The following is a 22,985-nucleotide window of genomic DNA, read 5'->3' as shown; positions in this document are numbered from 1 at the left end:
TTAGCCATATTAAGCAATGAACTTTAATGATGGTCGAGTAGAAACTTTTGTCGTTAACACCAACATTCATATGATGAACAGAGAAACTCTGCACAAGAGCCTCCATGCAAAAATTTCATTATTAATGCTAGTCCTGCATTAGAGGTGATCAAAACCCAGGCCGGGCCGGGCTCGGGCCGGGCTCTACAGCAGAAATTAGGCCCGATGGCTATGCCCAGACCCGGCCCGGCCCGACTGTCGGGCTTAAATTTTTGTCCAGGCCCGACCCAACCTTATAAATCTGGTCCCAGGCCCGACCCGACAGGCCCGACCCGACCGCCCCGACCCGACAGGCCCCGACCCGACAGGCCCGACCCGACAGGCCCGACCTGACAGGCCCGATTTTTTTTTTTTTGTTTGGAATCTAGAAATGGGCAAAAATGGCCCAACAGCTTAATGGGCTCTCTAAATTGGTTAATTGGTTAATGTTAAGGATATAACTAGCCTATTTTAAATAGATAGTGTTGGTGGTGGTTTCAAACTTTGAAATTTGAATATATCTACAAACATTAAAAAAGAAAAAATTTGCAGCTTCAAGCCAATAGAAAGAAAATAAAATGTATGAAACACTGTTGTCCAGCTGAAAATTACAACCCAATAATAAAATACAAAATACAAATTACATTGTCCCATTAACATTATAACAAATATGCATCTTTGTGCATTCAAAAGTTCATAAAAGTTCATAATTCTTGAAGCCACTTCCATAATAGAAAACTGTAGAACATCCTTGCATCTTCTAACTCTCAAAACCTACAAACACAAAATTGAAACATTAGCAATTGTTGATTGAACATGAATAATTATTAGAGTTATTAATAGAATATCTAAATGACCGAACCATGTAATCCCTCTTCCATCTCTTCCTCGTCATCTTCATCCTCACTAGATTCTTCCATGTTAGAATTGATTCCTCGCCATCTTCAACTAATTATACAAAAAATTCAGTTCATAAGAATTATCATAATACAAATAAAGCACCATCCAACCGGAAAAAAAAAATTAGGGAGAAGAAACTGAGAGGAGAAAATTCAGAGAATCTCCACCCTCCAAGAAGTCCATCTCCAATCCCCCGATCTTTCTTCCTGATGGCCCAGCTGGAACTGGGTTACTGGAGCAATGTGAGGGAAGGAAAACCAAGACCAAAACCAAAAAAGAGAAGGGATGAAAGATCCCTCCTCTCTTTCTCTGTCTCCCGTCTCCACCCAAAACAAAACCACTGTCCCCACTCCCCACTCTCCCATTGTTCCGAGCTCTCTCGCTGCCCCCCCACCTCTCTCTCTCTCTCTTTCTCTCTCCGGGCTTGGGCAAAATCTACCGGGATCGAGCTCGAAGAGGAGGAGGAGGAGGAGAAAACTCTTATCGGTGACTGTGAGTCGGTGACCGGAGCCGCGGAGGTTGCCGTCCGGGGGAGAAGGACGCGAAGAGCCGCTGGCCGGTCGTTGAAGAGGCGACGACACCGAGAGGAGGCGACTATCAGGCTCTCAGCGAGGGAAAAGGGGGGGCGGGGGCGGGGGCGGCTCTCAGCGAGGGAGGGGGGGCCGGCGGCGGCGGCTCTCAGTCTCAGCGAGGAACGGGGGGTGCGGCGGCGGCTCTCAGGCTCTCAGCGAGGGAGGAGGGGCGGCGGCGGCTCTCAGTCTCAGCGAGGGAGGGGCGGTGCGGCGGCGGCTCTCAGCGAGGGAGGGCGGCGGCGGCTCTCAGGCTCTCAGCGAGGGAGGGGGGCAAAGGAGGGGGGGCGGCGGCGGCTCTCAGTCTCAGCGAGGGAGGGAAGGGGAAGGGAAGGGAAGGGAAAGCCCAAAGTTAGGGTTTTTGTTAAATTTTTTTAATATATTATAATTTATAACAGGATTTTATAGCCGGGCTGGGCCGAACCGGGCCATTTTTAACGTTTCCAGGCCCGGCCCGATTTTTTTGGTTGGGCCGCTTTTCCTGCCCAGGCCCGACCAACGGGCCCTTTTTCAATGCCCAAGCCCGAAAAATTTCGGACCGGGCCGGGCGGGCTGGGCGGGCCAGAAGGCCCGTGATCACCTCTATCCTGCATGATTCGTAGGGTATGGTCTTCTCGTTTTTCCAATTGTTCTTGAAATCTAATATAACAATATAACTAATTATGATAAATAAAAGGTTTAAATAGCCAAATTTTTGTTGTGCATTAAATAATGAACTTCAATGATGGCCGAGCACATCAATACCAATATCATTAATATTTGTTGCATATTAATAATAAACTTTAATGATAGCCAAGCTGATTAATACAAGCACCTAAATGAGAATGAAGAACCTTGTACAAGCTGAGCCTCCAGTTTAGATATATACAATAGATAATAGATTAATATCATCCATAGGGTGAACGGAGGACTCTGTACAACAATCGCCATGCAGAAACTCCCATCATTAATACTAGCATCGTTAATACCTACCTTGTGCAATGCGTAGGGTACGATCTTTTTCTCCTTTTTCCAACTATTCTTGAAATGCAATACAACAACATTATAAATTATAATAAATAGAAGGTTTTAGTAGCAAAATTTCTATCATGCATTAAGCAATGAACTTTAATGATGGCCGAGCACATTAATACCAGCACCCACATGGAAAATGAAGAACTCTACACAAGTTGAGCGGCCATTTTATACACACACACACACACACACACATATATATATATAGATATAAATATATGTAGATATACATATACACACATATACATTTATATAGATATATACACACATATGCATGGTATGCTGTACCGATCGGTACAGGTCAGTACCGGGCGTATTGTACCCGTACTGTTGGATACCGATATCGGTACGCCAGTGTCGATACGCCAGACGTACCGCGTACCGTACCGTACCGACATTCGGTACGCTTATGCTAGTGCGGCACCGGTACGGGGTTCGGTACCGGTACGGCGAACCTTGCACATATGCATATACATATATGTATACAATAGATTATAACTTCACACTAACATCAAAGAAGCACTGGTCATTTACATATAAGAAAAACAACTTGATAAATATATTCTTTTAACATTTTTCTACTCTACAAAACTAAAATCATTGTTATGTGTCCCTGTATCTTGTATATTTGGCTTTTTTCCAAATCAAGAACTTGGATAATGTAACTAGATCGGATTCTCATGTCTATGTTCATGTCCATGCAACATTGGATGCAAGTAATGCAAGCATTTGTTTGACTAGTTAGGGAAGGCGTGGAAATGTTCCAGCAGTGGAGAGCTAACCATTGTCAGAAGATTGATCCTGAAGATTGTTTTGATGTGTCTAATGATAACATTTGTTATTATAATTTTGATGAACGAAAACTTCTTATTGCTAGAACGTAACTTACTACCGAGAATAGTCAACCATCTCCAAGACGAACTTTCAACCATTTTTTAACTTTCGATGTTTTGAAACTATTTCACCTCTTCGGCTTATCAGTCCACCACATGCTTCCACTGCTTAATTCATTAATCATGTTCAAATAAACCACTCGATTGAGTAACTCTACGCTTTCTTCATTTCAAGCATAATGGGCAATGGCAGCCTCATTACATATTGTTAAAACACTTCCTAAGGACTCTTATTTGCAAGTGCAAAGGCTCTTCCTAATGCGGCAAAGAGCCATTCAATGGTGGCATCATAAGCCATTCAAATCTTTATCCTCTTATTAAAACCATGTATAAGCATCTTATCTCAATGAGCAAGTATGCCTAAGATGATGCCTACCTGTTTTCGCTTGATTGATATGATCATGTAGCCCCAAAGGTGCATGCAACACCTATAAGCATTAAACCTCTGGGCCAATAGATGCATGCACTCCGTATCGGTGCCTAATTGGTGCACCCTGTACCTGTCGGTATAGTACGTACTTTGGTACCGATAATCGATATGGAAGGCAAACCAAGTCTTGGTACCGTGGCGGTATGGTATGGTAGGCACCCTACCGGGCGGTAAGGTCCAAAATTGCAAACTTTGCTCTACAAATTCCAGTGTTAGGAGACTTATAAACCCGATCTCCATCATATCTTTTGCCTGTCCACATTGAATCCTTTATAACTATACTCTAGCTGCAAGGAGTGGAACGTTTCAAATTGTTTAACTGGCGAAAAATGTAACAAATTAGAAAAAAAAATAATTATATGCCATAGGTAAACTCACATTTATGAAAATATAGGTCACTTCGCATGGTCAATTCATTTAGTTGCTTTTGTTGTCTCAATTTTCTTTCTTCCCTCCATCTGCCATATCTTGATCCTTGTATTTTTATATGTGGTTTGGTCTCTTTTATATTCATAATTTGTCATGCCCTTGTAGTATGTCCTCTTATATTTAATAATCATAAGCAAAACATTGTTTATCAAGTAATGTGTAAATAGTGATTGTTTTAGTGCTGAAAAATTATTTTCTCTTAAATATTCATCGGATTCTTGAGAATGTATGTTCAACCCTCACAGTTGAAGCCCATTATTTTAAGTCACATGATAATAATTAATTGCAGGAGTAACATAATTGGAGATGCAAAACAAATAGACCCCTAGAAATGAAAGAGTCAGAAGAAATCACCAAGAGATTGGGAATAGGAGATGCGGGGGGAAATATATATCCTAACTGAGATTTTCTTTCGAGAAATTTTAACAATATAAAATTTTAGAAACTCAGGTTTGTTATTATAAAGATATTTCGAGTCCATCCATGAGATTGAGGATTTTTCAGCTCCAATTCATCGAATTGAATATCACCCTGTAGTATAGATAATCCCGTACTTTTAGGAACAGAATAATAGTCTAGCTGACATAAAATGTCGAATTTTGAATTAAAGGAAGAGGATAGCCATAGTTTTCCCTCCTTTTTTTGGGTTGAGAGGATAGCCGCTCATGAGAGTGTATGTATGGGTGTGTGTGGGTTTGTGGGTGCGTGGGCATATGGGTGCCAGTGTGTTCTTGTACATGGGTGCACATCCATGTGTGGGTGCCTGGGTGCACATCCATGTGTGGGTGGGTGCATTCATGCACACACGTGTTACTATAAAACTTTCCATGTTTATATGGCAAATAGATATTGACATTTTGATATTGTAGCAGAACCGATGATGTCGTAACATGAAGAGTTTAGTGGGTAACCACTTTTCCAGCTTTCTGTACTATCTTCTTTCTTATTCTTTTATTATAAACTTCATTACTTCAGATAAACCTGTCAACAGTCTCCACATTCCCAAAGGCCAGAGCCACCTCCCAAGTGCTTCTTTGCTTCCCACCACTGTTCCCAACAGTGTCTTTGAGCTTGCCAGCTTGTGCTGAGGTCCACTGGCTTGCCCCTTCAGTCTCCAGTATTGTGCGCCAACCTAGTGGTCCACTGCAATGAGACTATCAGCTTGTCTTGCCCATTTGCTGTCATGCCCTACCTCATGGCAGCAGTGGGGGTCTCACCAAGCACTTCGACTCCCTTAACTGCTGGCTCCATGCCTGCTGCATCCTTGATGTGGTCCCATTTGAGGTTACCTCCCTTTGCCTTCTCCAAATATTAGATCATCACGAATCTGGCAATTAGGTTTCCTTTTAGTTTTTCTCAGAAAAACCTAAAAGTGAGTGGACAATAATAGTGTCATAGTATGAGGAGGTTTTGGATTAAGGGCAAAAGTCTTTCTTTTCTGCTTTAGTGATCAGCTGTTTTATTAAAACTCCGCCAGTTTGAGTGATTTTTCAGGTTTGCTAAGTTTCTGGTCAGATCTAGGAACCAAACTAGCTAAGGACTGGTTCATTAGATCTGCAGTCCAATTGTCCAGTCTGGTCTGGTAATGATGGGTACTTGATGTTCGCCCATATGGTCTGTGAATTGCTGATAGTTACATTTATATGTAGTATTTATTACTAATCAAAGTGTTCCAGAATCTTTTGGACCGAGCTTCAAAGTGCAAATTTTGTGATGGATTACAAATGGGGCTACTAAATTAGAATGGTTTTTTTGGGGATGAGTATGCTAATATCTACTTGCTTACCCTAGTACTATAAGGATGTTTGATTTCCAAAAGATAAAGATAGTTGCAGTTTGTTTCTGTGCACATTATGATTTCCCTTTAGAAGTTGCCTAGGTTAAGCTTTTTCCTTTCTTAAAGTAGTCTGTGAAACTTGAATATTCTGTAATCTATGCAGTCATCTGCAACTTCAAAAAGAATGTGAAATACCGTTAGGACATGGAATGCTTGATCCTTGAGGAAAGGTTCTTCCTGTTGACTTGCATAACTTTGATAGCTGATTTGAGCTGACTTAGCCATCAAGTTAATAATACTATAACCCCTTTTAGAAGACAGTTGGATAGCATGACATGGTCATCATATTATTCAAGGTTCACTTTCCTTTCATTCTTTTTTCTTTATATTTATTGGTATTTCCAGCATATCATGTTCTGCAAACTATTTTATGGGCTGCTAAGAAATTTATTTGAGGGTTTATTTTGGCCTAAAAACTAAATTTTCATAGCATGATCAAAATAACTGAATTGTCCTTGCTAGAGAATATTGTCACCTACTACTTATTTTGTGAAGTCACTTGTGGAATAGATGGGACTAAGCTTGCCGGATTATGGCATCTTTTGAACGCAGGATGGCAGAATTGGAACAGTTAAGCCTGCTTTGTGATTCTGCCAAGTTGCCATTCTGAATGAATCTGGCTGCAGGTCCCATTTTGCACTTCTGCTGGGGCAATTAATATCGCATTTTTGGCCCTTGGATCACTTCCAGCAGCTTTAGCTTGCTGCCTGACATGTAACTGACTCTGCCCATCTGTCATGTCTGAATTGTATGTTTCACTATATAATCATGAGTATGTTCCTTCTTGAGAAAAGTTTTATGTTCGTTACTTTTTTGTTAAAATTTTCAGTAAGAATACAAAATATACCTGAATTCCTACTAAAGCCTTTTGCTGCTTATAAGGATCCAAAGTCCTTATCCTGTTGTAATGGCTATACTAGTCCCTGATCCTTTTTTGTATGTGTGTCATAGTCCATTTTTTGACAGCACCCAAATTTTTCCTTCGAACAAACCTATCTCCAGCGCATCTAAGGTTTAAGCATCTCATACGTCCAACCGGAGTTGCATTTTGAGTGACTGAGATTCTGCTCATGTTATTTTGATATAATTCTAGCAGCTCATATTGGGAGCATCCAGCTCGCTCCACATCCTTCTGGGAAAAGTGGAGCACCCTGGGCATCTCAGTTGGAAAGTTATTCAATTGTGATGAAAATTTCCTCAACTTGTCATATGCTATGGCATTCTTGGTCTTTCAAAATTCCAGGTTCCCTAGCATCGGAAGACTTCTTTATGTCCATCTCTTTCAATTTGGTAATCCCCCTGATTGAATTCGGCTGATCAGTGCTCATCTAATAACAGATTACAATCCAAAACGGTGTGGAATATATCTGTCATCAGGCATATATGTCTTATTATCTATCTCAAGAAACAATCGCAGCATCCAGCCTCATGCGCAAATTAGGGTAAAAAATAGAAGAATCCTGGGCTCTGTGATATTGGTTTATGAAACAAAGTCCTTGGTAAGATACCAAGAATCCTGCTGCTGCAAATCTCCAAGTATGTGACCTTGGGAAAATTGCTCTCCCATCACACCCCACCCTTTCATCGCACCCCATTTCAGTAACACTAGCGTAGGCATTTTCCCTGTTAGATCGTTTGGAATGGAGGGTCTCTTCCACCACCATTACCTTCTCCTTCATCCAGTTTCTTTCTTCACTTGTTTGATGGGTGATTTGGGACCAAAAGAAGATTAGAGCGCATGTAATTAGAGGAAAATAGGAGGCTCTTTCAACATTACTTGAGGTCGGCAACCACCAAATTATCCCTTGGCAGTTGGGAGAAAAAGGATTGCTCTCTTCCTACATGCACGGTGAGGTTTATAGATGGCCTGCTCTCCTAGTGAAAAGCTGGAAAGACAAATCCACAGAACTTATTTGGCGAAGAAGCTCCTTTCAAGTCTGTGGTATATTTGATTTTTTTCCTGTGGTTGCTGCCGATGACTTAATTTTGATTTGCTTCTGCTTGTGTAAAAATGTAAAATAGATCTGCCGACTCTTTAGAAGAATTTCCCATGAATGGCCATTTTTCCAGGTAGAAAGTTCCTAGATTAGTTAGGATAAGTATAATTCGGCATAGAAAATTAGCATGCAAATCTTTGTTTAATATGTAGATGTCCAAATGTCTACCCTCTACAATTCACATCATGTAGGAGAAGTTTTTTTTAAATTTTATTATTTTCTTAACAAGATGTGTTTATAAGAAATGAGATTTTGTGAGGTATTAACTACCTTCTAGGTCTCTAGTGCAACCACCAAGAGAGACTCAGCCAACTTAGTTTTGGTAAGCTGACACCTTCGGTGCGAGCTGTTAGATAACCATAATGATATTCCCACGAGCCCCCGGGGAAATTTTAGGGCAGAAAAATCACCCCACATACATAATTTACTATACGCTGGGTGTGGTATTTTGCTGGAATCCTGAACTCGAGCTCCTTCCCACCCATTTCATTTGATCAATTAGACAACATATACTGATGAAGTAAAACAATTTTCATTATCACTAAGGGTCACATTATCATAAAAAAGTTTTACGGATATTGCCACAATCTCCACACGTATAGAGTTATTTCAGGCTTTCAAAAATCTCTGACAACCTACAGATTTACTTTTTAGTATAATTTTGCATGACATGGCTACCTGACTATAGTTCAAGGCTCAGCATAGAATCATGTAAATTTTTTCATTTATTGTTCTAATAAACAGATAGGAAATGCCAATATCCAGTTGTTTTAAGTTGGTCAACAAAACTGCAATAGATCATATATTCAAGTTGTTGGGTCAAATATTGAGATCTTTGATGATAACCAAGGGTGGAGGGTAACTTTGGTAAAGTAAAATACACGCAATCAATGTCGGCAACACTTGAGCACCCTGGTTCTCCCTCCTATCTTTAGTGCAAGCACTAGGGGATGTTCCAGGTTAAATCCTAAATGGCAGCAACCCCATCTTCTCGAAAGTATATGTGCAAGCAAGGAGAGGGATGCCATCATCTTATTCTTTAACTTTATAAAAGCAAAGACTTATTTAATGCCTTCAAGCTTCGAATTAAAGCACCTCTTAAGAAAAAACAAAAAAAAAAGAAAAACACACACACGCACGCACACACATATGTACGTACATACATACGTATGTTAGAATTTTTGAGCTATACTTTAATTTTAAGCCTAACAAATCTTTATAGCTAATAAGAAATACTGGGAATTGTTAGAATTTTTTAGGTATACCTAATTGAGCTAGATTTATGTTAGGATAGTCTCAGAGCCTCTTAAGTAAGTACTAAGTTCGAGCTTAGTATGACTAGCTTTGAGCTGTCTAATAAGGTTCATATGAACTAATCAAGTTTATACAATCAAGTCTGAACCCTATTGAGCTACTCCTGATATGGTTATGGTTTTATTAGACTCAACTTAAATTTAATTCAAGTTACAAATATAGTGTTTGACCTAAGTACAATTAGATCATTCTCTTGCAACAGATCAAAATGTGATAACTACCCTTTCTTTTCCCTTTTTATCTCTATCATGTAGAGAGGAGAGAGAATATCTCTAGCCTCCTAGACTTATAAAAATATGATAAAAGGTGAATAATAATTTCATTGTGCACTGTGGATAAAAGATGATGCATGGTCGAGCACTTTCAGGGCGATGTACACATTGCTTCTACTAATGCTTTAACACTTGAGATGGCATTTGAACATTGTTATTAACGCATGGATTAAGCTCGACAAGATAAAAGAACAAGGATATCATGGAGCAAACAACATGCAAGTAAATCTAAATGGCCTCAAAATTCTTATTTTGATGGGTAATCAATCGCTACTCAACACCATTTGACACTCAAAAAGTTCTACACACCTCGCCCATTGTTTTACACATGAATTACAATCGACATACCTCCAAGTTCGTCTATTATTTAACTGACTGCTCATGTCCTCTCATTGCCAGGGCATCCTACATATCATTACTGTTTGTGAATGTCAAGCAATTGAAATTATAGAAGTACTTGATAATGATGAGCTTTCAAGCGGTCCTGTATTTGAGTCAATACCAGTGTTAAACAAACTCACGATACATGGGGTTCTCATTACAAACTTCTACTATACTTAATATCCATGTTCTTAATTGTAGTTAATGTTATGAAGATAGTAGCTGAACATTTCTTGAATTATAGTTAAAGAACTGAAGCATATATGTTATTTCAGTCGATAATTACTTTTGATTTTCTATTCAACTTGTGCTTCATTGATCCAATATTGGGGACATCAAAGCAATTGTAACAAGAAAATAAAAGAGCAAGATACTCGAAATACTGAGAATCTTGTTAAGGTTTCAAAACTTCTGTACTATGATGGATAATGGATGGGATTCAATTCTTCTAGAATTTCATAATTCTATGAAGAATATGAAATTGAGATTCTAAACATTGAGGATATGTTATGCTTATACCTCAAGGTAAATCACAAAGGGTAGCCCAAGAAGTTGCCAATCTGCATTATTAATGTGTGGAGCTTCTTTATTTTGTCATAGAAAAGTAACTTCATGAGTTAAATGGTTATTTTACCAGTGTGAACGATAAGTTATTATTATTCATCTAAATCTAGCTGCTTCCTTCTCTACTTTTGACAAAAGTAAGTTGATCAAACTTACTTTTATAATTAAAAGTTTTCACCAAAATCATTAGTGGCTCTTGACAATTACCTTGAGAATAACATCATTGGCATGGAAACAGAAAACTTATAAGGCAAAGAAACATAGTGAATATCTGTTTTGTTTACCTGGTACCAACATTAGCTTTACCAATTGCAACAAGTACTGCTAAGAGAGCCTATTTTGCAACAAAAATTGTAAATAGACATACTTTTCAATCAGATGGGATATTAGTGGATAAATATCAACTCTGTAACATATATTAAGAAAGACATATCCAAAAGAACTGACAAAGAGATCATCTTGCAACATTTTAATAAGTTGGAAACTATTGGAGCAGATTTTAGTTTATCTTTCTTACTCTCATTCTATAGTTATATTAACATGCTTTGTAATTGAAAACAATGAGAATGAACACTATGTTGACTTCTGCTTTTTAACTCTCTATTTTATGATCATTCTTTCTTCTTGGCAGCAAGGACACTGGCAAACAGATGCCAGGATACTAGCCATCAAATGTAAGGACACAAGGCATCCGACAACATAACTTGATTGCTAGTGTCCTGACATTTCATTTGATCTGTTTTAGAGTAGCAAACATCTATCCTCACCGTTAGCCTCAACATCCATATTTCATTTTTAGGATTTAATCACAAAAAAAAAATATTATTTTATTTTATTCTTTCACCATTTGTTTTATTCTTTCACCATTTATTTTATTGAAATCTATGTTAAACTGGATGTTTTCAAGGTCAACAGAGTATCAACAAGCTTGTAAAAGAGGTATATGATATTAATTGTTAGTAAGCATTGGTTTTATTTTTCTCATAAAAACTGTAATCTAGCTTCGAAGAATAAACAACAAATTTGGCAAAGTTATAGACATATCCAACAGCTTACTATGCTTGCACTACTTGAACAATCAAAAGCAACCTTTAAGCAACTTCGAAGTTTGGGCACAAAATGCAGGAAGAAATGGTACTAGAATACTCATCAGAAATGGTTGCCAGTCCACTTCCGAAATGATAAAAATTGTCTTATTATTGCATGCAGGTAATATCTCCTATCAGAAGACAAAACCATCAAATTCTTTGAATACCCGCATCAAGAAATATCACAAAGCCTAGATATACTTGTCCAAACACAGATAAATTGGCAACAACATTCATATACCAAGTCCTGTTAGTAGAAAGATGTATAGATCACACCAAGGTTTAAATAGTCGACACACTCAAATCAATCTTTAGTGTTTTTTATGACATGTCTAAAATCATAAAACAAGAATAAACTAGCAAAATCAGTATATAGAAATCATGACAAATTCAAGCGTTCCAAAACTGGCTAGGTTTAAAAAATCCATGCTTAGACAAATAAGTCAAGAAGAAATAATTAAGCAAGAAAGACCACACATACAAGAATGAAGGATGGTGATATGATGGAAGGGCACTAAAAATGCAACAATATTTCCACAACAAACTTTGCTTGATGTCAGGAGATTGATACGGGAAACCTGTAGTTTTATCTCTTTAAATATACTGTTCAGTGTATTTTAGTTTTTTGCAAGAGAATGCTCAGAGTTATTTATAAATGTGAGGACACTAGCAATCAAGGCATCCTACAAAAATCAGCATACTCTTTATAGTACAAACAAATGCAACATCCTTTGTTATATTGTATCCCAACCAGTCAGCATACTCTTTAAACCAGGTAGAGTTGATAGCTTGTCAAACCTTGTCTAAAAAGAGCCATTCTGTAAGCAAGCTCTTCAGACTTGATCCTACTGGTTTATGTGGTAATCAAATATCCAAATTCTTACACCAGAATCTATAGGAAGATTTGCAGCATCCACCTATTCACAGGCTTGCTTTTATGAATAGTTTGCCTTACCACCAGACTCCACAATGTCTAGACTTAAATCCCTAGAGCTAAAGAAGCACTAACATACGGTTAACAAATTCCTTCAGTTGATTATAAGAATATCATATTTTATATTAACTAACAGTAAGTAATATAAATTGTATAAGTGCCAAGTTGTATTCTCGTGAAAATAGGCATGCGGTTCGAATTAGGGTTAACATATGGTTACAATTTAATTTGTTAACTGGGTTCTCAAAATAGCTTTTTCTTTATGTAATTTTATATCCCAAGGGTAGCTATTTTTAAGAAGACATTGGATTAAGTAATTTGATGCTACAATTATATAATCTATGATATATTATTAACCATTTATAAGATTACCTCATGACAAACTTCTACCTATGAAATCAAACATCCATCTTATACTAAATAAATCAAGAACATATCCTGATCATCTTGCTTTTGATTTAAATTTTAAATAACATAAATAATAAAATAGGAAGCAAACTATAATTCCATGGTACAAAATAAAGCAGCAAATAAAAAAGAAATTCAGAAAGAGGAAAAAAGAAAAAGTTGAACAAAACTGCACTCCAGTGTAACTGTTACTTTAGAAAATTGAGAAATCTCTCGTTTAAAATCTCCTTTTATTCAACTTCTTCTCTTTATGCAATAGAAAAACAAAAAAAAAAACACTAGGAAGAGGAAAAGCATATACCTGATACCTCTGGCATGGGGTCCTGGATTGGCGATATTCTTATTTTTATGATGATCTTTATGCAGTGAAAAAAGGAAAAAGAAAACAATCGATGACTCTTCGTTCAGCATCAGCATTTTCGGTGTTTCCGCTAGCTTCTTCCATTCTTCCTCCTTGCCTTGTACATTTCTTTAGACACACGTGGAACAAACTTTGTATTTAGATAAATCCATCAATAAATCGAATTTAGATGAAGGCAACACGTAAGCATGTGATTTTTGTGTTATATTTTCATGTTACCATGGTATGACCCTTACATGACCTCACGGTTATCACATCCTCCTAGAAAGTTCCATGCCTCTATAACTAGGAACTTCCAAGTTTTAGAGAGAAATGCATCAAAACACCTAGTTCACAAGCCATATTTCATCTGCTGCCAAAATTTTCATAAAACCAGAGAGAAACCTAGCTGAAACAGCCACTTAACAAGGGAAATCCAGAAGTTCAAGGGGGCGCAATTGCCCCCTGGCTCTCCTTGTTTGCAATCAAATCATAACAGTTCTACTAGAATGTTCAAAATTTCTGGATATTCAATGTTGATAAGATTTCATATAACAAGCTCACAAATCTTCTTGTCATAGACAGTGGCCACCGTCCGAACTTCACTTGATATCATCAAAATCAGAATAATTAGATAAAAGTACACCATGAACATATGAACTCCTAACAGATTTGCTTCTGAATATAACTAATAGGTTGTTATCCAAACATCCAGCAGCAATGAAATGTAATTCTCTCAAAACTACTTGCTCCGGTGAAACTGCACCTCTTGGTAATTTTGATCCCACCGAACATTCGCGGAGCATGTCGATAGGCTACGCGATATCTTGTATGCTGACCCACTCAGTCTTGACTGATAGAACAATATGAGGCAAAATGACCTGTAATGCAAACAGATCTGAGAAGAAGTCATGATGAGATAGGAAGAAAATACTAGCATACCTCATGTTTAGATTGTTTAGGGGGGCCACTGCCTGTTTTCTGATGCTTCCAACCTCAGTCAAATGGCAGTTAAAAGAGATATTCAACTGCCAATAAGTAACTTCCAACAAGTGCAGAAGATGCAATTCCACTACGCACCATCCGCAACCAAAGACCACGGAACATGATATTCCTATCAGCAGGAGACATCCCTGTCACTCTTTCTAGCCAAATTCCAGGTGCTTTCCATCGAAGAAGCTTCCTCTCCATGGCCATGTACTGCAAAGCATAAGCCAACACTGATGAGGCATCATCATACACATTATCTTGGAAAAAGTGAACGAGCGAGAGCACGAGAGAGAGAGAGAGAGAGATTTTGCTTTATAGGTTTTGTAAAGTTAAATATTTGTTCTTTAATACATATAGCGATATACCTAAAAGCAGCTTGTCTATTTCGAGACAAAATGCATTTGGTTGTAGTAGTAAATTGATGGCTTTTTGTTTACCAATTCAATTTCAGGTTCATAGGCCATCTAGTTTATCAACAGCTTGCAAAATAGCTTCCTACCAAGATATCTTAATCACTGGCTGAGTGGCAACACAACAAGAAGAAACTCGTAAAGCACTCAATATATCAATTTATGTAGATGCTGCAGATCCTATAGTTTTAGATACTAGAATAGTGTGGAAGAACAGTATGCTTGCAATCAAGATTAGCATGGCAATAGCATCTAAAGAATTGATCCACACTGAAAATGTTGAAAACCCATACAAGGTAGCATAGGAGAACGCCATAATTAAGCTCACTAGGAAATGATGCTTGTGCTTCTTTTACAGTGAGGTAAGATTTAGATGGAAGTCACCCACATCATTTGTTTTGTTCTTGGATTAGTACTCAGGTGATGCAACTTGTGCCATTTAAGAGCCATCTTGTTATATGTTATGGTTCTCTTTTTTATATATTTGTTATTGATGTTGCGGCATGGTTGATTGCAAGGTTCGCCGTACCGGTACCGAACCCGTAACGGTGCCGCACTAGTATAGATGTACCGAGTGTTGGTACGGTATGGTATGTGGTACGCCAGGTGTACCGACATTGGCGTACCGATACCGGTACCCATCGGTACGGATATGGTACGCCTGGTACCGACCGGCAACGATCGATACAGCATACCATGGTTGATTGCATTATAGTGAGAAGTAGATACAGTTTGAAAATTGTCCTCGAACCAATCCAGACAAATTTATCATCTTCAACCATACAAAGAATATACAGTAATTGTTGTAAAATTAGTTCTAAGCACATGCAGTACACTAAAAACCTTGAAAATAAACAAACATGAGCCAACTTGGTCAAACAAATAACAATAAACCTTGCCTCAACAAGACTAAGAAGCTTTGAAATTTGGAGAAAAATAAGAAACTAAACTCTCAAACATGGAATGTTGAACCCGTACAGAGCCGCCCCAGTTCGAAACCGGCTCGGTTCGGCATTTGGATTCTGTTCCAGCCCGAACCGGCAAGAACCGGTCCCAAAACGACCAGAACCGGACCTTCCCGGTGCGAACCGGCCGAAACCATTTGAACTTGATGCGAACCAGCCGGTTCGCACCGAGTCGACTCGGTTCTGAACCAGGTGCCTCTTTTTTTGTTTGTGTGGTGTTATAATGTTGTTGGGAAGGCTCGAGAAGGCCTTCCCAACAACATTTGTAAGCGGCCGTTAGGCCTTTCCGCCTTTCTCCCTTTCCAACAAGTCAAAAATCACACCGATTCCACTTCAGAAGAAAGATCCAAGCCTAAATAAGGTGTGCTTCCTCTTTTCTATCTCATTCCCTCATTTTTTGGAGAGGGAGCCTTGAAAAAATAGCTCAAAAATTGCAAAATAAAGAAAAATCATGCTAAAATTTTTAATTTGGGCTTGATTTTATTATATACTGTAGATCTATTGATGATCTACACGATGACATAAAAAATTTTATTTTTTAATTATATATAATTTTTAAAAATTAAAAATATATTTTCAGATAAAAAATAAAAAATAAAAAAAATAAAAAAAATATAAAATCAGAAATGTATTTGGGGGCATGCAAGCTACTCTCTAGCAAAATTTGGGGTCCATTCATTCAAGTTTTGATGCGATCATGCGCACAGTGGCTTATGCCTAAATTTGAAAAAAAAAAAGAGAAATAAATAGCCTTTAATGCATGCCCAAGGACTTAAAAAAATATATATATCATCCATTATTGGGTTCTACATGGATCTGAGCTGAAATTAATTTTTTAAAATATTAATATTTAAAAATTTATTTTTAAATTAAAAAATAAAAATATATAAATAATGCCAAAAATTACATCAAAGGCTACTTATTTTTCAATTTTTCAAATTTAGGCCTGGGCCATTTTGCGCATCATCACATCAAAATTTGAATGAATGGACACCAATTTTTTATGGAGAGTAACTTGCATGCCCCTAAATACATTTCTGACTTTATATTTTTTAAATTTTTATTTATTTGAAAAATTATTTTTAAATTTAAAAATATATTTTAAATTTTTAAAAATTAGATATAATCCGAAAAATAAATATTTTTATGTCAGCATATAGATCATCCATAGATCTACAACCTATAAAAAAAAAGGTCCAAATCAAAAAAAAAAGGCATAATGTTCTCTTATTTTGTAATTTTTGAGCTATTTTTTCAAGCTCCCAAAAAAGAGGGAATGAAATAGGGGAAAGAAGGCACATCTTATTTAGCCTTGAATCTTCCTTCTAATAGCCTGAATCAGTGTTGTTTGTGAAGTATTTGGAAAGAAAAAGTGGCGGAGAGAACCATCGCTTTCGAAATGTTGTTGGGAACAGACACCTGATACTTTAAAAACATTAGGTGGAGTCCACAATGTCAACCCAATTCGAAACTGGATTGACTCACTGAGTCTGCACTGAACCAAGCGGTTCGGACACTTACCGGTCGATTCCGGCAGGCTCGGTAGAGGTTCCAGCCAGTACGGGCCTGAAACCGAATGTATTGGACGAACCAATCCGGTTCGGCACTGCCCGAGCAGCGGTTCAGCCTGGTTCGATAGACATTGATGTGTAGCCAATCTGACTGTAAACATTGAGCAGGGGTGGTCTAGGCTGTTTTTAAAATATCAATCACGTATTCAAAACAATATAGTTGGAAAAAATCAGAAAATACCTTCGGTGTAACAATAAATTGTGATCGACTTTTGGCAGTGTCAAATGAGTGAGAAGAAGCAGCAGCAGCCATTCCAGAAAAGCCAGCAGCAAGACTAGAAGCCAATGGGGATACAGGACCTACTTCATCAATTGACCTGAATAACATTATAAACAACTGTCAGATGACAAGCAGGAAAGAGAAGTTTAATGTTAAGACTATTATCGAGTATAGATGATAATATAAAAGGCAAATTTAGGTTGTCCATAGAATCGGTTCATTGGTCACTGAGAACATCAAGTTTGCCACAAGGCATGACAACATTAATTTTGATCAGATTAGCATATGCTGCTGGTCACAGATATAATGGTATGATAATTTAACGAAACAACTTAACTACCAATACTAAGGTTATTAAATATCATGCTGCAGACCATTATAACAACCTGGGAGGAGGGTTTATATCAAGAGCCTTCCAGTTAAGCATAGCTATATGAAAGAATTGCCAGGTGGAAAAGAAAACACCGCCAAATACACAGTCCCGAGCAATTCCTGGTCGAAGTCCTCTCCATAAAGCACTCCATCCTTCCAAGGATATGATATTGAAAGGACCTTTAACATCAGATGCAAGTGGTGGCCTCCCGGAACCAGTCAGCATCCAAGGGTACTGTTTCAGCACACCAACCATGTCTGGATGTTTGGGTGAAAGAGTGGACAAAAGGCCCACAGTATTGTTCCATGCCTTGATACCAGGACTATAACCAGGTAACAGTTTTGAAATTAGTGGAGTTGATTCTTGCATAGCCTTATGAGAGCTCGAAGTTTTAAGGCGTGTTGCTGAAACTTGTCTACGAAGCTTAAGAAGTTCAAATGGAGTACACATAACAGATTCTATGGCACCAGCAGCTATGCCAGCCAAAAGGGCCTCAGAAACATACACGTAGTTGTCTTCCCTTCCATCTGCCAAGTTACAATAACAATCCATGATATGTGTTGCATACATGACAGTATTTTCATGAATAAGTAGAACAATCGTAGTTATTTTAGCCAACTAAGCATCCTGTATGTTGTAGAAATATAATATCTATGATACTGGTGTTCATCCAAGGTCAAAGGCCAAGGTGTGAGAAACATAGGCTAAAAGCTGTGATTTGGTGGACGTTTTCTTGTGATCCTAAACATACGCATCTGAAATTTGTATTTTGCTGCTTTGGTACCACATATGTCCATGCATGCAAGTTAATAGAAAACTAGCTTCCTGAAAAAGGTAGGAAGAAGCTAGAAGAGCAGCCATCTAAACATCTAAATTTTGAACATATAAGTAAAAAGTTTGTTTTCATAGACCTCATTTGAAGGGAAAATTGATTCATCAATGATCCAACACTCAAGCAGCTGCCCAAGATATATGGTTTTAAGGAGAATGACTCTGCTGATGCAGTGCAATTTGAGGACAGATGAATATTTGTAATCATTTTGCATCAGTCTAAATAAGTTTCAATTTTCTTCTAATTTTCCTTTTGTGTGATATGACAAGTTGGCTTCAACTTAAAGATTCTTCCCGTTGGTCATGAGAATTACCACAAGTATTCATGTACATACTGTTAAATATTTAGAACAGAGTGATAGGACACAATGAAATAAGATTTACAATCATAATATGGTCACTTGTAAATTGTAATAGTTAAAAAAGGCACTGTATACTTCTGCATTATTTTCTTTCACAATACCCTCAAGCTGAGTGAGCAAATTGTTCAGTCTTTCTCTTTCTTAATACACCAAACAATCTTTGACAAGCAAAAACTTTAAAAAGAAAAGGGGAAGGAGGTGAGTTCACACATCTCCCTGAAAAGCAAATAAATATGAAAAAGGAGGAAAATCATCTTGGATCTCTGATATCTTTACAGACCTCATCCTCAGTTTTGATTCCTAAAAGCCACAGGACTAAGCGATTCATCTCTTTAAACTACAAAAACATGGTGAAGCATGGAATAAAAAGAGAAAATCTCCAACTCTTCAAAAGCATCTCATGAGCTCCAATATTCCAAACTTTGATTCTCCAATCATTTAACAATGCTCCACTTGTCATTTTGTTATCTCAGTACCCAGTCTCTTTCCCCCCATTCCTCTCTCCATTGTGCATTTTGTGTTGCACTTTTTTCTCCTTTTTCTCCATTCAAGGAGTAACGAGCTATTTTTATGTCCCATTTGTTTTCACACAAAGGTTGGACCAGTGGACATGATTGAAGGAAGACAAAAACTGTAGTTATTGGTTCATCTTTTAATAGATGATGAGGAGGCACGATAGGTGAGTGAGTTTCATTCTCTTAATATACTTTCACAGTATATGAGAAATGGCTAGAAAGCCGAAACAGAATTACTGGATTCTAGCAGTGTCTGACTTGGACTTAACACTAGAACAACTACAAGACCATCACAACTTTCGGCTTCATGCTCTCACAGATAAACTTTTTTGAGTTAAGGTTCTTTTACATAACCCCCTCTTTATTACATACAGATAAATCATTGGAAAAGCCTAGTAATGTTACTAATTTCTATAATATGAGTTTCGCATCTTTAAAATGCTTATTTTTATTTTATTTTATCATAGGTTAGGATATCTAAAAATATGTGAGGTTCGTGCTACACCCTACTGGAGTTCTGGATGCCTTGTTTTTTAGCACTCTGCCTTGATTAAACTTGTTTAAATTAATTAAATATAGCCTAGCGACTATATCAGCATCATTAATAAATAATTAGGAATGTCTAAATTATATTTATCCAACATCAGTCCACTCTGCAGTACAACAACAAACTCCATGCCCATTGGCTACACAAAAAACTAAAAGGATGCTGCGTAAGCCACAGAAACATGTGAGCTAACAACTTCAATACATAAGTCCTCAAAAAAGAAAAGTGAAACAATAGTTTCTTTTTCATCAAAACAGACCTCAAAAATCTAAATCAGATGAGTACCTTTATAAAAAGCTGTCACTATTTCATAGATTCCAAAGCGTGCTCCTATGCCTGAAATCTTACCAAGTGTTGACCATCCAAACCCACTATATATACCTACAGAAGATAGTAACAGACAACTACAATAGTAAATTCACAAAGATATGACAACAATGTAGTAAGATAAGTACTTAAACAATAAGTACCTATAACAGGACTTCAGATAAACAGAAAAACTACAATGCAATATCTTTGGGCATATGCATATTGCTTTCCAGGCTGATCCAGTCAACATAGACAACAGAACACCAAGTACAACTGAACAAGTCAGAGAACAATAACTATAGGCATTGAATTTTATGTTCAACTATATCCAGACAAAATGGAGTAAACTCAAAAAGTTCAAGTACATGAAACTGAAATTAAAGTCAGAAGCAGAACCACTCAAAGACAATCTGATGCTAGGACAAAGTCAAGCATTTTAAGAATCTTACACAATGACTGACAAAGATATAAATAATAAATTTACAACATAAGTATTTGGTTCATATGAAGAAAGATCAAAAAAAGTCAGATGTCCACAAGTAATACAGATCAATCAATTCTTAAGGTCTGTTTAGGTCAGAAGAATACAGTTAGTTTTGAGGTGAAAGCCTTTTTTATGAAGGCCAAACAACTGACAAAATCAGTTAGTTCATCATGTTTGGCATAATGGAAAGATTTCCTAAAAGCAAGGTTTCAAAACTTGGTTATGGTTTCAGTCTGTCGATTGGAGTTTCCATTATGTCAGTTTCACTCCAAGATCCACAGTTTCATTCAAAACAGAAAGGAAAATCCAATATAGAGGAAAATAGAGAAAAAAGAAAAAAAAAAGGCAACTTATCTCCCATCGTCTGATTGTGCTTCAAGTTATCTAGGATCATAATTTATATAGTTTCAGTAGAATCAGGCTGGACTTTAATATCATTAGCAGCACTGACAATGTCAAAAATCATGATTACAATAAGAGATGAGATTATCTATAGGTTTTTATAAAATTATAATCTTTTTACGAGCTCTTCTCACACTATCTTATCACTCATGCACAACAGAATGGTGGAGAGCGATTTCTACACTACTATGATTACAATTGAAGATAGCATTATTTGTGGTAGCCAATAATTACCAAATTTTGGTGTTTATTATTTTCTCACTATCCAATAGCTATAAAATCTAGGTGGTTCTTCCATGTGAACATGTAAATATCCAAATAGGACAGCAATTTTAACATCAAGATCTATGTAAGACCATCCTTTAGGATCAACAACAAATCTAATCATTCTCAAAAAGGTTTAGTTTTGCAAGAGTGGTATAGATTTCTGAATAATTAATATTTAATAATGAGATATTTAGATACCCACCAGCAAATGTATAGACGTGGCAATTATTTGGTGATTTTCATACTTACTTTACATGCCAAAAGTACAAGCTAAGAACTAAGTTAGTCTTCACCATTTCAAGGGAAAACTCTATAATTACAGTTATGAGTGGTGCAATAGCAGACATTTGAAGCTAAATTGAATTTCTGTGAATGGTGCAACAGTAGCCATTTGAAGCAAAACTGGATCCTTTAATATATATTGAGTCTGTTTAAACTACAATTATTATTTAACAATATCACATTTGATCTTTTTTATCAGAGATGTAAAATTAAAAACGAAAATCACATGATCTTGTGAACAGGAGCAAATGGAGCAGCATTGAACTTTAGTTATTGTAACCTTCAAACTAAAAGGAAAAAACATATCATGAATACAATAATTGAAACACAGTAAAAGGACAAAGATAGGAGAAGAGAAGGCATGGAATACCTGAAACTCCTGACGCCGATCGAACGCTTTCTACCACCTGAGCGATACTCAATTTTTGCGCAGACCCCGCACCAACCTGCTCATGCTCAAAATTCATAATCGCCCCCCAACAACAATAGCAAGAAATCATAAATCCACGCAACTCCGATATGCAGGAAAGGCATGGCAAAATCTTATGCATAAAAGATTGCGTAAAACTGAAAGAATAATAATACAATATATTGAAATAATGAATCCAAATCCCCATGCTTGTAGAAATTACCATGGCAAAAATCATTATTTTTCGTTTTTAGGAGAAAAAAAAGAGCGAAATATACATTTCTTAAACCCATAACCGTAGGAACCGAGAGGGCTGTGTTTTCTCTTCCGCATAGAGAGAGAGAGATTGCAGAAACATGTGTATGGATGTAGATAATACCTGGAGGAGCGTCTTGAGGGTGTCGAGGGGATGAGTGAGGGAGGAGGCGACGGCGACGGAGCCGGCCGCCGCAATGGCGTGGCCTGCGAACATATTCTCCTGGAGAAGATTTCCCATGGATGAGTGTATGGCTCAACCGCGGGTTAACCGCGAGATAAATATAAAATATGGACACTTCGACGGCGAACCGAGGTTTCTTTTCCCAGCGTCGGAGACAGCGAAGGAACGGGAGCGAGCAAACTTTGGCGTTTTAGGGTGAGGCGTGGTTTCTTTTCCTCTCT

At 37.4% G+C, this 22,985-nt stretch overlaps 2 protein-coding genes across 8 annotated transcripts in view; one reads left to right on the top strand and one right to left on the bottom strand.

Annotated features, from left to right (window-relative positions):
• Positions 1–15,448, top strand: part of LOC103714786 (uncharacterized) — a 23,992-nt gene extending 8,544 nt beyond the window's left edge. The window contains exon 5 of one of the 2 annotated variants that reach the window (XM_089929451.1): positions 11,250–15,448. The gene's annotated coding sequence lies outside the window, so the exon portion shown is untranslated. Of the gene's footprint in view, positions 1–6,642; positions 7,629–11,249 lie in introns of those variants that run through there. The other variant, XM_008802194.5, reaches the window with a different exon arrangement.
• Positions 13,811–22,985, bottom strand: LOC103714787 (Mitochondrial substrate carrier family protein). 6 transcript variants are annotated; one of them, XR_016399761.1, is made up of 8 exons: positions 22,705–22,985; positions 22,287–22,362; positions 20,458–20,553; positions 17,931–18,444; positions 17,506–17,641; positions 17,275–17,415; positions 14,331–14,588; positions 13,882–14,286 (listed from the first exon to the last, which is right to left on the bottom strand). XR_016399761.1 is itself a non-coding variant. In XM_089929450.1 (7 exons), exons 1-7 carry the CDS (start codon positions 22,819–22,821, stop codon positions 14,400–14,402), a joined length of 1,269 nt encoding a protein of 422 aa, XP_089785576.1. In that variant the 5' UTR covers positions 22,822–22,985; the 3' UTR covers positions 13,882–14,399. The 6 variants fall into 6 exon arrangements, 2 of the variants coding, with proteins under 2 accessions (XP_088573881.2, XP_089785576.1); XR_016399760.1 differs by having other exon boundaries at positions 13,882–14,269; XR_015976124.2 differs by lacking the exon at positions 17,275–17,415 and having other exon boundaries at positions 22,705–22,982.

Source organism: Phoenix dactylifera, chromosome 3, assembly GCF_051530095.1.
Source record: "Phoenix dactylifera cultivar Ajwa chromosome 3, Ajwa_hap1_PhDact_Kaust_v1.1, whole genome shotgun sequence".
Lineage (NCBI taxonomy): Eukaryota > Viridiplantae > Streptophyta > Magnoliopsida > Arecales > Arecaceae > Phoenix > Phoenix dactylifera.
Note: the sequence above shows the minus strand (reverse complement) of the source record. Positions and strands in the feature narration are given on the sequence as shown.